General features: G+C 43.0%; 3 protein-coding genes across 3 annotated transcripts; all 3 read left to right on the forward strand.

Moving 5' to 3' along the window:
• On the forward strand, positions 1 to 5,758 carry LOC121543472 (periodic tryptophan protein 1 homolog). The gene is made up of 15 exons (XM_041853342.2): positions 1 to 233; positions 690 to 748; positions 1,099 to 1,280; positions 1,427 to 1,512; positions 2,150 to 2,246; positions 2,763 to 2,870; positions 3,046 to 3,176; positions 3,283 to 3,350; positions 3,502 to 3,598; positions 3,748 to 3,809; positions 3,941 to 4,052; positions 4,169 to 4,259; positions 4,416 to 4,537; positions 4,681 to 4,786; positions 5,135 to 5,758. The coding sequence occupies exons 1-15, from the start codon at positions 168 to 170 to the stop codon at positions 5,230 to 5,232; spliced, it is 1,485 nt and encodes a 494-aa protein (XP_041709276.1). The 5' UTR covers positions 1 to 167; the 3' UTR covers positions 5,233 to 5,758.
• Positions 5,759 to 7,325: 1,567 nt separating this feature from the next.
• Positions 7,326 to 11,449, forward strand: LOC121543473 (39S ribosomal protein L42, mitochondrial-like). The gene is made up of 5 exons (XM_041853344.2): positions 7,326 to 7,457; positions 7,687 to 7,744; positions 7,831 to 7,915; positions 8,987 to 9,150; positions 11,273 to 11,449. Exons 1-5 carry the CDS (start codon positions 7,376 to 7,378, stop codon positions 11,316 to 11,318), a joined length of 435 nt encoding a protein of 144 aa, XP_041709278.1. The 5' UTR covers positions 7,326 to 7,375; the 3' UTR covers positions 11,319 to 11,449.
• Positions 11,450 to 12,275: 826 nt separating this feature from the next.
• Positions 12,276 to 15,968, forward strand: LOC121543474 (ubiquitin-conjugating enzyme E2 N-like). The gene is made up of 4 exons (XM_041853345.1): positions 12,276 to 12,385; positions 13,803 to 14,049; positions 14,147 to 14,287; positions 14,601 to 15,968. The coding sequence occupies exons 1-4, from the start codon at positions 12,356 to 12,358 to the stop codon at positions 14,645 to 14,647; spliced, it is 465 nt and encodes a 154-aa protein (XP_041709279.1). The 5' UTR covers positions 12,276 to 12,355; the 3' UTR covers positions 14,648 to 15,968.
• Positions 15,969 to 16,466: the final 498 nt, after the last annotated feature.

Consider the following 16,466-nt stretch of genomic DNA (forward strand, 5'->3'; position numbering starts at 1 on the left):
ACTCTGCGGCACTGCCTGTCTAGACGGTGTAGGACCTCAACTCACATGTCAATGCGTGCAATTTGAATGTAGCTTCTGGATCTTTTCAAAGTGTTTTTGTACACTTTAGAGTTGTACATTACATTGAATTTCGTGAGAATTAATAGTAAACTAATACTTTGTCAATAATGAGTTCTCAAATTACTTGTGTTGGATGGGTAAAGCGAGGCGTTTCGAAGGAAACACCAGATAAGGTAAGTAGCTGGCTAGCTAAATAGCCAACATGTCAACAAGACAGAAAATACATTTGGGGTGTATTCATTAGTTGGATTCCGTTGCAAAACGTTTTGTCTGTTGCAAAACGGAAACCGTTTACCGTTTACTCTAGGAACCTAACGGGATCAAACGGAACGAAACGGGGAGGGACCTACCTGAATTTGTCCAGTAGAAACTGGTTTTCGTTTCAAAACGTTTTATATTTGGAGCTAACGGGTTCCGTTGCAAAACGTTTTGCAACATAATCAAATTAATGAATACACCCCAGCTAGCAAGCTAGCTAATACATTACATTGGAATTACAGCATTTATAGTTTATAAACAGCATAATTCCTGTCCATATATTTTTTATCAACAACATGAATATGGCAAATAAAATGAATGGCACCAAGTAGGTAATTTCTGTTTTAACCTGCTGCCACATTTTGTTACAGGTGGAGTTGAGCAAAGAAGAATTGCAGCGCATCATAGCAGAGGCAAAAGAACAATTAGGGTTGGTTGAGTTTTTGGATTACTTACTTCACATTTTACTTTGTTTGTTTGGAGGGCTTCAGAAAATAACAACACTGACCTGAGTGGGACTGTGAGACTGAAACTGCTATTCCAACTCAGTCAATCCAGGAAATGAATTGAAATGTGTAACTAAATGTTTGAAATACTCATTATTTCTGGACCAGCATGGTGACTCAAATACTTTCCTCAATGGGGGGGGTAGGGGTTTAATCAAATCAAACTAGTTCAAAATGGAATTGACCCCAACATTATATCAATTGTGATTTCTTTGAGCTCTTGTTCAGGATTAACAATTAATGTTTTTGTGTCAATGTATTTGTGTTTGCTCAGTGAACGCGTAGGTGAAGAGGAGGAGGAGGAGGATGAAGGCATGGCCAGCGGGCAGGAACAGAGTGACGAGGCAGAAGCTGTTCAGGGACAGGAGCCAGAGCAGGATGAAAACGAAGCAGGACGGGAGGAAGCCGATGAACTAGCAGAGTATGGCTTGGATAGATATGACGAGGACGACTCGGGTAAATATAGTTGCTGCATCTGCTCTCCGATTATGTATGATCTTAAATTCATGGCTTATCTCTGTCTGTTAATATGCCAAGAGAAATGTGTTAATCAATGTTTTTATTCCCAAATAACTTACTGTTCTTCTTTTTTTCTGGCACAGTGACTGCCAACCTTGGTGACAGCCTTGCCGGCCTCACAGTGTTCAGCACCAATGAGGAGGATCCTTACATTACCATCAAAGACACAGTGAGTCCAGGGCTGTGTGCCTGTTCAGAGTGATGAAACATCTCACCAGTCTGGTTTGGTACCAACTAGTAGTGCCAAACATATCACATGAAATATGTTTTATTGTCACATACACTGGAAAGGTGCAGTGAAATGTTGTTTTACAGGGTCAGCCATAGTAGTATGGCGCCCCTGAAGCAAATTAGGGTATAGATTTTTCACCATTTCGGCTCAGGTATTTGATCCAGCAGCCTTTTGGTTACCGGCCCAACCCTCTAACCGCTAGGCTACCTGCCGCCTAAAAAATCCATATCGTGATAAATTGCCTAATTGATGTGATACTGATAAATAGAAACGATACGTTTATAACAATGTGCACAACAGTATTTTTTATTATCCTTTAAACTACTACTATTAGTTTGATGGTTGTAGCCATCAGTTGTCCCATTAACAATCACCCATATTAGCAAACTTATTTCATTTCAAACTTCACATTTCTCTAGTATAGGGGAGTTATCGCAATTAACGATATCAACAAAATGCCTGCGATAAGTGTTAGGTGTCGATAATTTTTGGTTTATCGTCCCAGCTCTTCATTTCTGGTAATTCTGTGTCATTCAGACTTATAGTTGTTGTCATCTTTTCTTTGTGTCTTCAGGACCAGTATGAGCGAGAGGACTTTCAAATCAAGCCCAATGATAACCTCATAATTTCAGGCAGAGCAGAGAAGGACTGCTGCAACCTGGAGATTCACGGTGAGTTGCAGGGACTGTTGTTCTAACTGGCACTTTGACTCTCAGCTTAGACTTGAACAAACTCTTGCTTCACAGCATCAAATAGCATCAGTGTAGATGTACAGTAAGTGGACAAAAAATTAGGAACACCTGCTCTTTCCATGACATAGACTGACCAGGTGAAAGCTATGATCCCATATTAATGTCACCTGTTAAATCCACTTAAATCAGTGTAGATGAAGGGGAGGAGACAGGTTAAATAAGGATTTGTAAGCCTTGAGACAATTGAGACATGGTCCACCACCCAAAGGACATCCAGCCAATTTGACACAACTGTGGGAAGCATTGGAGTCAACATGGGCCAGCATCCCTGTGGAACGCTTTCGACACGTTGTAGGCTGTTCTGAGGGCAAAAGGGGGGGGTTACAATCAGTATTAGGAAGGTTTTCTTAATGTTTGGTATACTCGGTGTACATGCCAGTATAAAAACAAAGGTTGTTTAAATGAATGTATTGATATTTATTTCCCTCTGCACAGTATACAATGCCGAAGAAGAATCCCTCTATGTTCATCATGACATACTGCTGCCAGCCTATCCACTGTGTGTGGAGTGGCTCAACTTTGACCCTAGTCCAGAAGGCACAGGTGAGTGCATTCACTTTTTATAGTGTTGAATGGATTCTCAGATTTTACTTTATTGAGTTAAGCTCAAACAGCAGTTTATCTCAACCCGACTCTGCGAAATGGAAATTAAATTGTGTTTTCTCAGTGTATAACATGTAATTTTTTACTTCACATTAACCCCATACATTTTGTACAGGCAATTATGCGGCTGTAGGCAACATGACATCGCAGATCGACGTGTGGGACTTGGATGTGGTGGACTGCCTGGAGCCTGCCTTCACCCTGGGGAGCAAGAAGGCCTCCAAGAAGAAGAAGAAGAGCAAAAAGGTTGTTTTCCCACAAGGACTTGGATGTGATAGTTTAACTGTTATGTTTATGGTGTTGGTGTCTCCTCACTATGACCCGAATCCTAACATGCAATTTGAATTTTTAGGCTGCAGCAGAGCCAGTGGAAGGTCATACAGACGCTGTACTGGACTTATCCTGGAACAAACTGGTCCGGTGAGTTGTATCCGTTACCTCTCACCCCTAGCCCCAGACCTTTCCACTCATGTCAGTGTAACCACACGATCACAATGTCACTAATGTTGTCACAAACCTACCCTGCACCTTTATTCTGAGTTTTTGTGTGTGTTGCTTCTCTTTTCCACAGCAACATCTTGGCCAGTGGGTCAGCCGACGAAACCGTGATCCTGTGGGATCTGACACAGGGCAAGCCGGCCACAACACTGTGCAGACACACTGACAAGGTACAGCAATCACAACCTCTTTAACGTCCCACAATGGGCCTGATAGATTTACTCTAAATAAAAAATCCAATGTGAAATAGATTTTGGATGTAGCCTCACCTGCTTACTTGTAATGTTGATCTCAAACATTAAAGTCAAGTCTCTTATAGGTTCAGACATTGATGTTCCACCCCTTTGAAGCTCAGACCCTGATATCAGGATCATACGATAAGTATGTCCAATCTCAATCTGTTACAACTTCAGAAATTGTAAAATAAATTCTCATCTCCTGTATATAGGAGGTCGGGATTGTGAATGTAGAAAACGAACAAGTCTTAACCTGCATCTTCTTCTTCTGGCCAGGTCGGCAATCCTGTATGACTGCCGCAGTCCCGACAGCAGCCATCGCACCTGGAGGTTTAGTGGGCAGGTGGAAAGGGTCGCCTGGAACCACTTCTCACCCTGCAACTTCTTGGTAAGCTGCCCTCTTGCCATCTCTCACCTAGCATAGCATATTGGCTAACTTTCACATGGAAAATGCTTGGTGGACTTTCCTGTTTCCACTCTCACTGATGTTTGGCTGTGTTTTAGGCGAGCACGGAGGACGGCTTTGTTTACTGTCTGGACGCACGCTCGGACAAGCCAGTGTTTACGCTAAGGGCACATGATGGAGAGGTGTCAGGTGGGTGTGGTTACAGGCCAATTTCTGCCCCTACTTCCTCTAGCCCCTACCCCTTCATATTCACAGACTTTAAAATACTGGATGAGTACTGGTACACAAACATGGCAGTCAAGGTCAGGGAAACAGAATTGAAGTCAGTTGTCTCTTGCCCTGTAGGCTTGGACCTTAGCAGCCAGATCCGGGGATGCTTGGTCACCTCGTCAGCAGACAAACACGTTAAGATTTGGGACATCTTGGGGAACAAGCCCAATCTGGTTCACACCCGGGACATGAAAATGGTAAAGATGGTTTCTCTGTCGCTGTAATCATTGCCATGTCATTGCAATAAGATCCATCACGTTTCTGTCTTCCTAACAGTGAATGTTTGGATATGTGCTGTATATGTGGATGTTGTGGTAAGATGCTCTCTTTCTGTTGCTAGGGGGTGCTGTTCTGTGCAGCGTGCTGTCCTGACATGCCCTTTGTATATGCCTTTGGAGGACAGAGGGATGGCCTGCGGGTTTGGGACATAAGTGATGTGGCAGCAGGTACAGTGTCAATGTCCTTACCTTCTACTCTAGGTCTGACAGGGTGCCAAGTCTATCTAGCTAGCCTATCATGTATTTTCTTTTTGATCCAGAAAAAAAACGTTTATTTAGAATATGGCAACTAGCCTTGACACTTTCTTAAGCAGTATTTATCTCCCTCTGTATTGAACATTTATTTATTATGGGCTTTGACTGTTAAGTTTATGTAAGTATCATCTCTCCTGCTTGGTAGTAGAGAGTAATGGGTTTGTATATCTGTGTGTCCGCCTGGTCACTGAGGTGTTAGATCAGTATGAAGTAGCTGATGGTTATCAACATGGTGTGTCTCATCCATGTATGTGTCTCCAGTTGCTGAGGTGTTTGGCAATCGGGAGCGGTTGGTGGTGACCACAGTGCCTGAGGCATCCAGCAGCACCTCCTCCACAGCAGATATGGAGCTTTCCTAGTGAGCCACTCTGGACCAACTTCCAATCAACATAGAGCGGCACCTTGGACTCACACAGAGATCCACATAGCCAAAGACGTTCTGTCAACGGGCCAAGAAGGCACCTCAAGAACATCGCCAGAACTGTGGATGGACTTTCTCTCTTCATACTTTTCTTCTCAAACAGATCCCTTAATAATTAAGCACCACATAAATATTAGTTTTGTGTGCTGAAATGTCTTTGCAACAAGGAAGGTCAATATCAATCTGAATATATATATATATATATATATATATATATATATATATATATATATATATATATATATATATATATATATATATATATATATATTATATCTAAACAATTCAATAGATATTTGTTTTTGACTAACAATAAATGGAATAACTATTGAAATGTGATTTTGAAGGCACAGGTATCTGGTTTAGTGTTATCAATGATTATTTGTGTAGCAATTTGCTAATCTTGGCCTGAGATCCTGAGAAGTTGAATTTTTTCACCCCAGAATAAACTATGTATAATGTCAGTGACATTCCTGCATTGGTTCAAAGAGAAATGTGTGAAATCTGAAATATCTGGTCAAACAGTTACTGAAAGGCCCATCAGGGAAACAATGGGAAATAAGGATTTGACCAACTTGTGAAAATATAGTAACTCTGATATTTGAAGAGGAAGGAAAAAAACGACAATCTTTTTTATCATACTCATTTGGTTGAGGAAGCTTTTATCAGGGAATTGAGCATTACCAGTTCTATAACCAGGGGCACCAGAGGCGTATCCACCTCTCGGGGTAGTCTGGCCAGTAGATGGAGTGGTCTACTCCATAAATAAACACACTCCCAGAAGTGTCCCTCCAGCGATACTGGACCCGAGTCACTTGCACTGCCCTCAGCAGATGTCTCTGTTGAATGATGCGGCACTGGGGCCAGCTGGAGTGGGACGCCCGCACCATCCGCCTAGAGGTTGCGTTGACCTCTTCCACAGAGAAGGTGCTAATGGGGCACACCTTTTGGCCCAAGCCAGTGTGGAGGATCTCTCCTATGGCATGGGATATCCTCTCCTCTGGGATGCCGCCTGGGACACCTAGCAGGTACCTGTCGACATGACAACGGTAGTCCACCCGCAGCTCTTTGAAGTAGCACAGCTGGCCCTTTCCCACGCACATCTCGCAGCAAACCCGGCCCAGGGACATGCAGGACATGCAGGGCACCATCTTCTCACCCTTGCACTCTCTGCAGGGCTTTTTGCTGCCCCTGCCTCGCCCGTGACACACAGGGCAGCGCACCCTTGTAGAAGCACAGCATGCCTTGCACATAACCCACTTCTGCTCCTGGCAGTAAGAGCACCCGGTCACTCGGTCTGTGTGAATCAGCCTGTAATTTAACACCTGGTTGTGGAACATCTTGGCCGGGGTCATAGGCACCTTCCAGGGTCGTGGCTCCTGCACTTCCCCTGCTGGTTTTGGAGACACTGGTGCTTTGGAAGCTTTGCAGTGCGGTTCAAATCTTAAGCACACAGACCTGTGCTCTGTAAATGTTTCCAGTTTGTAGCAGTATGCAACCTCATGGGTTACACCAGTGATGACCATTCCTCTGGCTGCAGCGGGTGAAAGGAGCGGTTTGTTTCGCACCCAGTCAACAAGAACATCACGGATCGTCTGTTCTGGCAGAGGAGACAGGGTGAATGGGTTAAAACCTCTGGCTGAAGTTTCACTGATACCTTTGCCTTCCCCTCCTCCACTGGCGGTGGAACTGTGGAGTACTGAGAGGATTCCAGTATGAGGTCACATCGGTAACCTTCGTGATGTTCAGTTGCCATTATATGGAGGTTAAGAGCAATGCTGCAACTTGAGTTTCATGTTAACGAATGAGTAAAATGTTAAAATCCCATTATTCCTCAGTTCCAATTCTAAAAGGATATTTATGATGTCATAATACATTTCTACAAATGTGATAAATACTTTTTCCCACATACATTTTACAGTTAAACTGTCCCAGTTGTTTTATTTTTGCATTTTTACTTTGGCTTTGCTAAAGAAAAAGGAGTTGTTCATAAACGTTTGCACAGCGGAACAAACGTTTAGGGTTTACGTATCCACACGGAAATATGTCCATGTAGCACAAATACAACATTTTTGTTGAGCATGGCTACTACAGGTCATTTAAATAGGTTGAGTTGTTTATTTACACGGTTTTCAACTGTTACTCAACTTAAACACTGCACAGGTGAGTGCCCTCTATTGTAAAACTTGCAAGATTAAGAAACACGTTTTGTGAACAAAATCTCAAGTGCTGAAAGGTTTTGTCAGTTAGTTAACGTTAGCGCACATCTATTAGCAAGCCTTTTTGAGGCAGAGAACCCAGCTAGCTAGCAATCTTGTGACTGTAGCTTGGCTGTTATTAATCACATCATACTGTACCTTTTGATTAATGTCAACGAATATATCCACAACAGGCGTTGTGCCCGTCCTTCACAAGTCAACTATCCGTGGACCTTGCATTGATGATGACTGGTAAGTAGCTAGCTAGTAAATCATAATGTTTAGTGTGTGTATTACGATGACTTGATGTTAATTTCTTGTCACCTTCTTCATTGCAGTAAGGTGGAAATTGGTGTGACATCTGATGGGAAGACCATAGTGTGCTACCATCCCTCTGGGGATGTTCCTTATGAACTTACCCAGGTAAGAAGTTAGAACTTGGATTTGCCGATACTGACTATAACAGAGCTGATGAGGAAAAGGAACCCCTTTAATACAGTAAATACTGCATTTGCAAACACAATTAGCCCTGCAGAGATTGATCTGTAAAATCACTCTACTCAGCAAATTGGATGTAGTCTATCACAGTGCCATCCGTTTTGTCTCCAAAGCCCCATACACTACCCACCACTGTGACCTGTACGCTCTTGTTGGCTGGTCCTCACTACAGGTCCGTCGTCAAACCCACTGGCTCCAGGCCATCTATAAATCACTGCTAGGCAAATCCCCGCCTTATCTTAGCTCATTGGTCACCATAGCAGCACCCACCCGTAGTCTGCGCTCCAGCAGGTATATCTCACTGGTCATTCCCAAAGCCAACACCTCCTTTGGCCGCCATTCCTTCCAGTTCTCTGCTGCCAATGACTGGAACGAATTGCAAAAATCTCTGAAGCTGGAGACTCTTATCTCCCTCAATAACTTTAAGCATCAGTTGTCAGAGCACCTTACCGATCACTGCACCTGTACACAGCCCATCTGAAATTAGCCCACCCAACTACCTCATCCCTATATTATTTATTTTGCTCTTTTGCACCCCAGTATCTCTATTTGCACATAATCTCTTGCACATCTAGCATTCCAGTGTTAATACTATTGTAATTATTCTGCACTATAGCCTATTTATTGCCTTACCTCCATAACTTGCTACATTTGCACACGCTGTATATATATTTTCTGTTGTATTTCTGACTTTATGTTTTTTTTACCCCATATGTAACTCTGTGTTGTTTTTATTGCACTACTTTGCTTTATCTTGGCCAGGTCGCAGTTGTAAATGAGAACCTGTTCTCAACTGGCTTACCTGGTTAAATAAAGGTGAAAAAATAAAATAAAAAATGATGTCCGTGGGAGGCTGAGATTTACCTGCCAGCAATATACCCCTTTTCTCACCATGCCAGCTATTAAACTGCAAAATAAACCCTGCGATTTAGGTAGAAAAACAGCATAAATGGTTTTTGATTGTTATTGCTTTCTTATGTATTTGTGACACTGTAGCCTATTCCACGGCCAGACCCCCTGACCAATCCGGCAGAGACGCACGACCAGGTGCTGAAGGCCCACCTCGGCAGGGAGGTGCTGCAGAACAAACAGGCCCCCACCATCGAGGAGCTCAGCAAAATGTTTCACACCACCAAGCACCGCTGGTACCCAGTGGGACAGTAAGTACACCTTCTATGATTGAATCACTTTAGTGATAGTCAGTACTAACTGGGCACTGTCTAAATTATAAAGTGATGTTGATGATTGCTCAAAGCAGGGCAATAGATAGAAGCCACACCCGTTCCATATTAAATATTGGTACTGAACTCAGTGGCACTTCCTTAGTATTAAAGGCCCAGTACAGTCAAAATGTGATTTTCCTGTGTTTTATTTTACATTGAAGTCATTTAGCAGACGCTCTTATCCAGAGCAACTTACAAATTGGTGCATTCAATTTAGGATAGCCAGTGGGACGACCACTTTTTTTTTTATGGGGGTGGGGGGGTGGGGGGGGTAGAAGGATTACTGTTATACTATTCCAGGTATTCCTTAAAGAGGTAGGGTTTCAAGTGTCTCCCGAAGGTTGTCAGTGACTCCGCTGTCGTGGGGGAGCTTGTTCCACCATTGGGGTGCCAGAGCAGCGAATAGCTTTGACTGGGCTGAGCGGGAACTGTGCTTCCGTAGAGGTAGGGGGACTAGCAGGCCAGAGGTGGATGAACGTAGTGCCCTCGTTTGGGTGTAGGGTCTGATCAGAGCCTGAAGGTAAGGAGGTGCCGTTCCCTCACAGCTCTGTAGGCAAGCACCATGGTTTTGTAGTAGATGCGAGCTTCAACTGGAAGCCAGTGGAGTGTGCGGAGGAGCGGGGTGACATGAGAGAACTTGAGAAGGTTGAACACCAGACGGGCTGCAGCGTTCTGGATAAGTTGTAGGGGTTTAATGGCACAGGCAGGGATCCCAGCCAACAGCGAGTTGCAGTAATCCAGACGGGAGATGACAAGTGCCTGGATTAGGACCTGTGCCGCTTTCTGTGTAAGGTAGGGTCGTACTCTGCGAATGTTGTAGAGCATGAACCTGCAGGATTGGGTCACTACTTTGATGTTAGTGGAGAACGACAGGGTGTTGTCCAGGGTCACGCCAAGGTTCCTTGCACTCTGGGAGGAGGACACAATGGAGTTGTCAACCGTGATGGCGAGATCATGGAGCGGGCAGTCCTTCCCCGGGAGGAAGAGCAGCTCCGTCTTGCCGAGGTTCAGCTTGAGGTGGTTATCCGACATCCACACTGATATGTCCGCCAGAGATGCGATTCGCCACCTGGTTATCAGAAGGGGGAAAGGAGAAAATTAATTGTGTGTCATCTGCGTACCAATGATAGGAGAGACCATGTGAGGATATGACAGAGCCAAGTGACTTGGTGTATAGAGAGAATAGGAGAGGGCCTAGAACTGAGCCCTGGGGGACACCAGTGGTGAGAGCACGTGGTGCGGAGACAGATTCTCGCCACGCCACCTGGTAGGAGCGACCTGTCAGGTAGGATGCAATCCAAGAGTGAGCAGTGCCGGAGATGCCCAACTCGGAGAGGGTGGAGAGGAGCATCTGATGGTTCACAGTATCAAAGGCAGCAGATTTAGCTTTAGCTGTGCGGAGAGCCTCCATGACACAGAGAAGAGCAGTCTCAGTTGAATGACCAGTCTTGAAACCTGACTGGTTTGGATCAAGAAGGTCATTCTGAGAGAGATAGCAGGAGAGTTGGCTAGAGACGGCATGCTCAAGAGTTTTGGAGAGAATATATATATTTCCATGCTGAGGTTGGAAGAATGCTGTGAAAATGATAATGCCCTTTTAGTGTAAGAGCTGTTTGAAAAGGTTGCCTGAAAGTTCAGCCTGTTTTGGTGGTGTGGAGTTTTGGCCTGCTTGGTGACATCACCAGGCAGTGTATTAGTTAATAGACCAATATGAAAGAGTTCCAAACGTCTCTGCCAATAACAGCTAGGCTTCAGTTTTCCCCTCCCCACTTCGACAGTCCTAGCAAAATTCTTGCTTGAGAAATTGCTCTTGCTAAAACCATTTTGATTGAAAATAATCCCAGTAAGGTACTTAATTGTTACCCAGAAATGATTTGATATTGAGATAACGTTTGCATTGTGCCATTTTAAGTATCCAAAATGTACCTTATGTTGCTCATTTGTAATTTTATGTAATGCTAATGTATTGAGTGAGAAACTTGCATAAAGTTGGGTACAATCCTCACTCAGTCTTTTTTATATATTGAAAATTTTAACTTTTGTTCAATTTTTTTCTTAGGTACCATACGCGACGCAGAAAGAGAGATCCCCCAAAAGACCGATAGTTGTTAAGGAGTGTCTTCCTTTCAAAATCATTGATACCTTACAGAATTCTTAGTTTGGCTCACCCCCCAAATCCCAAACTGTTTTTTTGTGCAATTGTTTGTGCTGTAAAATAAAAATTAACAAATCTGAAGTTGCGCACTTATATTTTGAAGCAGATTACCAAAGCTGTAAGTGAAACATATATTTTCCCTATTTGCTGAATACCTTTTATTTCATGAAATTCTGGGACATAGTTAGGATATCTGCATGTTATTGTGGAGGAAGAAGGAGAGCGCTGCAATCGGGACTCAACCGTGGCTCCTAGGGTGCAGAGCCGTGCCCCCGCACATTGACAATGCAACGGTACCCCCCTGTATATATAGCCTCCCTACTGTCACTTTATTTTACTGTATATATAGCCTCCCTACTGTCACTTTATTTTACTTCTGCTCTTTTTTTCTCAACACTTTTTTGTTGTTTTATTCTTACTTTTTTGTTTAAAATAAATGCACTGTTGGTTAAGGGCTGTAAGTAAGCATTTCACTGTAATGTCTGCACCTGTTGTATTCGGCGCATGTGACCAATAAAATTTGATTTGATTTGATTTGAAACGTGTACAGAGCACAGTTCCCCCAATGCCACCAGACCACAGAAGTGATCCCACAGCTGCCACCAGTGTAGCGGGAGGAAGAAAAAGCTGCAACTGGGACTCGAACTTTGGCTCATACGGTGCAGAACAATGTTATATTGATTTTGATAATGATAACTGTCAATTTTTACGATCATTTCAATTCAGTCCATGTCTTTCAAATGTATGGGATTCAAATAAATGACAAAGAGTACGTTCATATTTCTAGTCTTTTCTCTCAGATTTAGAAAGCACCCACTCTTGGGACATGTAGTTCGTTAAATTGAAATATGTTAACGCTTAGTCGTTGACCAAAATACATTTCCCAGCATTCACAATCCCGTTAGAGGCCAACACCATTCACAGGAAGGCGTGTGCGTCGACGGCGAAGGAGTGAACATACATAAATACTGTATACAGTAAAACAAAATGGCAGGACTACCCCGCAGGATTATAAAGGTAATTCCAAAAAACCCCATGCGATAAATAGCTCACAAGCGGTAGTTCGGTCCCCTTTGAGTTCAGAAGAAAAACTAGGACTCGGCACGTGCATTGCCATGTATTTGCTAGCTAACTACTTCCGTTAGCTAGGGACTGTATGTCTCAGGCTCAGCCCCAAATCAGTGGAACTTTGGGTCAAATGTATTACTCTTTCCGCTAAATATGGCCCGATTCTGCTTAATTGCCTATTTGTGTTGAAATTAATAATTTTCTTATTGTACATGTATTGAAATAACCTTGCTATGGTCTCTCAAGTTAGCGATCTGAACACAGTGACACTCGGCTGGCACTGCTAGCTAGCTAACGTTAGCTACATACATACAGCTAGCTAATTTAGCTAGTTAGATATTGATGGAACTTACTGCTGGACTCCAGAGTATGTATTATAAACTCTCACATTTACTTGCTTGGTTTACTGTGTTTGAAAGTGCTTTGGGTAGCAAAGCTAACTCGGCAATAGTAGAGAAGCCGGTGGTAGTGCAGGTATTTCTCTCAAACTGTGTCCAGGCCCAATGAGCGAGATCTTGTTGGTCTTGCAGGAGTTCTGTGTCACAAATGAATGAGGCGACATGGGACAATAGTTTGTCATACACATACTAGGTGGCTGCAAAAACAAATGTTTGGCAGAAACATTCAATGATCAGCCTACTCAACTAGCCTAACTTACTTTGACAAGACAAACAGTTTCAGTGGGTGTTATAGTGGACATAGGCCTATCAGTGAGTTCTATTAGATAGTTATTGATAATATATTTATTTCCATCAAAATGACCATCATACCATGAAGATGTTACATGTTGGTTCTCACCGGACATTATGACTAGGCCTCAGACATATTTCACAAAAAACAGACTTTGCATCTAGTTCACCTCCAGGCATGTATCATATGAGCTCTTAGCTGAGGATCTAAAACACTGGGTGAGTCACCATTACTTGCTCTTGAAAGAGACAAGACAGAGTGATTGTACATTGGCCCTAAAAAGTTCTGAAACAAAATGTCAAACCTGAGCTTGAATGTGTGGATGGCTGTCCTTGCATCAAAACATAGTTGTCCAAAACCTTGGTTACTATCGACCCTGACCTGTAGCTCAGTTGGTAGAGCATGGCGCTTGCAACGCCAGGGTTGTTGGTTTCGATTCCCACGGGGGGCCAGTATGAAAAATAAAATAAAATGTATGCACTCACTAACTGTAAGTCGCTCTGGATAAGAGCGTCTGCTAAATGACTAAAATGTAAATGACCTGACATCTGGTTGTTTGTGCTTATCTGTCTCGCTGCATGTGTGTCACATTCTGCTTGTCTTCCTGTTTATGTTTGCATGTGTTTGTCTGTCTATCTACCTGCATGTCTCTATCTGTATCTCTGTCCGTGTTCAGGAGACTCAGCGTTTGCTGGCCGAACCCGTTCCTGGAATAAAGGCAGAGCCTGATGAGGCGAATGCACGCTACTTCCATGTGGTGATTTCAGGACCCCAGGACTCCCCTTTCGAAGGAGGCACCTTTAAACTTGAACTCTTTCTGCCAGAAGAATATCCCATGGCAGCTCCCAAAGTGCGATTCATGACCAAAATCTACCATCCCAATGTGGACAAGCTGGGTAGGATATGCCTAGACATCTTGAAAGGTGAGTTATCCAGATTTCACAATTATCATCACTGTCACAGTCATGTCCTGACTCAAAGTATGACTCCTTCCTCCACCATTTTCCTTTTCTCTCACAGATAAGTGGTCCCCAGCCTTGCAGATCCGCACAGTGCTGCTATCAATCCAAGCATTATTAAGCGCTCCTAACCCTGATGACCCACTTGCAAACGATGTTGCAGAGCAGTGGAAATCAAACGAAGCCCAAGCCATTGAGACAGGTGAGAGATGGCTCGTGTGTGTCATGTTCATGTTTGAAGTGAACCCAGTTTAAATTGTCTCACCCCTTGGCATTTAAATTCTATTGCATCCTCTGATCAAGATTACCCATCTCTGAATGTGAACAAAGCCTAGTTTTAAACAAAGGCAGTGAGTGTGAGAAGGAACCAATGACTTACTGCTCTTGTAGTGCTCTTCACTTCAGCCTCCTAAAGTGCCACTGCAGGTCAAATCAATTCAGAGATGGCAAGACATTCCTTCAAGAAGAATGCTAATACCGGTAGTTAATGAACCCCCTCTCTGTGCACATTGCAGCTCGGACATGGACCAGGCTTTACGCGGGAAACAGCATTGAGGTATAGAAGAAAGCAGACGGGCGCTGGATGTAAACACAACCAAGATGATCTCCTTTATTTGCATTTAAAGGACACAGTCTTAGACAAAAAACAAGATAAAAGCAAGCAAAAAAACAGTAAAGAATATATTTAAAAGAAAACGAGACTACTGCAGACCTCTGGTGATTTTATGACACATAGCAATGTGTTTTGTCTTTGTCCCTGCTCACCGCTCGAATGCATGGACAGAGGCTGATGCCCAACCACAGCTTTCTGTTTCTCCACTGGGGGGGTGAACGACAAGTCTCGGCCCACCACCGAGGGGTTGCAAACACAGGAAATCGCCCTGGACCCACAGTCATAGAACGGGTCAGTTTAGTCAAAGGTCAATAAACTGGGGGAGTTGGTGACACAGCCACCAGGTACCCACCCATTTGAGAAATGTCCACTTGAGGTTATGCCGCCTAGCCCCTTGTTGAATTTAGCGTAACCTTTGTTTCCCTCAGACAGTTAACGTTGTGGGTTCGGAAGCCCTGTGTTTGCAAGCCCTTGGCGGAAGCTCAGTTTAGGGAGGTGGGGGTGTCGGTTACGACGTCCTTCTGTGGAGAAAGGTGTTCTTTTCATTTTCTTTTAATGTCGATTTTGTCAAATGTCTCTTTTTCTCCTATGATACTTCATTAAAAGCATGTACTTAACCAAGCCCAGAACATGACTGTTCAAACAAGTTTGCTCCGTATTGATACTGAGAAGTATTACTTTTGGGGTGGGGATGGGGGGAAATGCACACCCAATTCTGACATGAAACAACGAGGCACGAAACAATATCATCGTCACTTCATTGCTGAGATCCTCACAGGCTTGTGTGGCTTCTGTACTGATTTTCTATGAAAAATACATCTGTAAATGTTATGTTGTAGTAAAAATATTTTTGTTATGCCATTTTGTTTGATCTCTTTCTTGCTAGCACTGTACCTATATATTCTGGTAGGAGGTGTTTTAATAGATTTTCCCATACTCTGTCCTCACCTTTGTCTTTTCCACAATTCTCTACTGCAAGTGTATCCACCGTTTACTTCAACCAACATCCTGAAAGAGGGGAGAAAGTCGTAGAACGTTCTAATTTATTTGTTATATTTTTCTAAGGGATTTGGAATTAAATATCAATGATGACTCATCATCCAAGCATCTGGCCTTTAGATTGAGAATGGCTTCCATATCTCTGGTTAGTCCACTCTTCATGTGAAAAAGGCCAAGAGAATTGTGTATTACCGGTGTCTGAAATGATATGGAAGAAAACAACAATGCATTTGCATACGTGGCTCCTGTAAATAAAATAAGTTGAGTAAGACTCCTGTGAATGTGTCCGTGTGCCGTTGTGGGGGTGGGGTCACGACACACTTGCTTTGTTTACTGACACACTTGCTCTGTCTGAGTAGATGGGTACCGTATGTCAGGGCCATGTTTGTCTTTCGGGGCCAGTATGACACAATGGTTTAATGGTCCTGTCTTTGTTTATATGGCAACCGTGAGCCACTTAGTGGTCGTTCCATGAAAATGGTGGCTTTTTGACCTTTTTTTACCAAAACTTAGTCAGATAATAATTAACACCCCTTAACATTGTAAATCACCATAAATGACAGCTTAATGCATTTTAATATTTGTTACTACATTACATTAAAAAAAATATTGTGTTCCCTTTTTGTCATTAGTGTTACCTATATTTTAATGACAATTCAGGCTTTGCACCATGTAATTTGACTATTTAATTTGCATATATAATCAAGGACAGAAAAGGTTAATGATAATATTAAGACGTTTTGATTAGTAATAATTTACTTTAAACAAT

The sequence above is a fragment of the Coregonus clupeaformis genome, unplaced genomic scaffold (genome assembly GCF_020615455.1).
Source record: "Coregonus clupeaformis isolate EN_2021a unplaced genomic scaffold, ASM2061545v1 scaf1690, whole genome shotgun sequence".
NCBI lineage: Eukaryota > Metazoa > Chordata > Actinopteri > Salmoniformes > Salmonidae > Coregonus > Coregonus clupeaformis.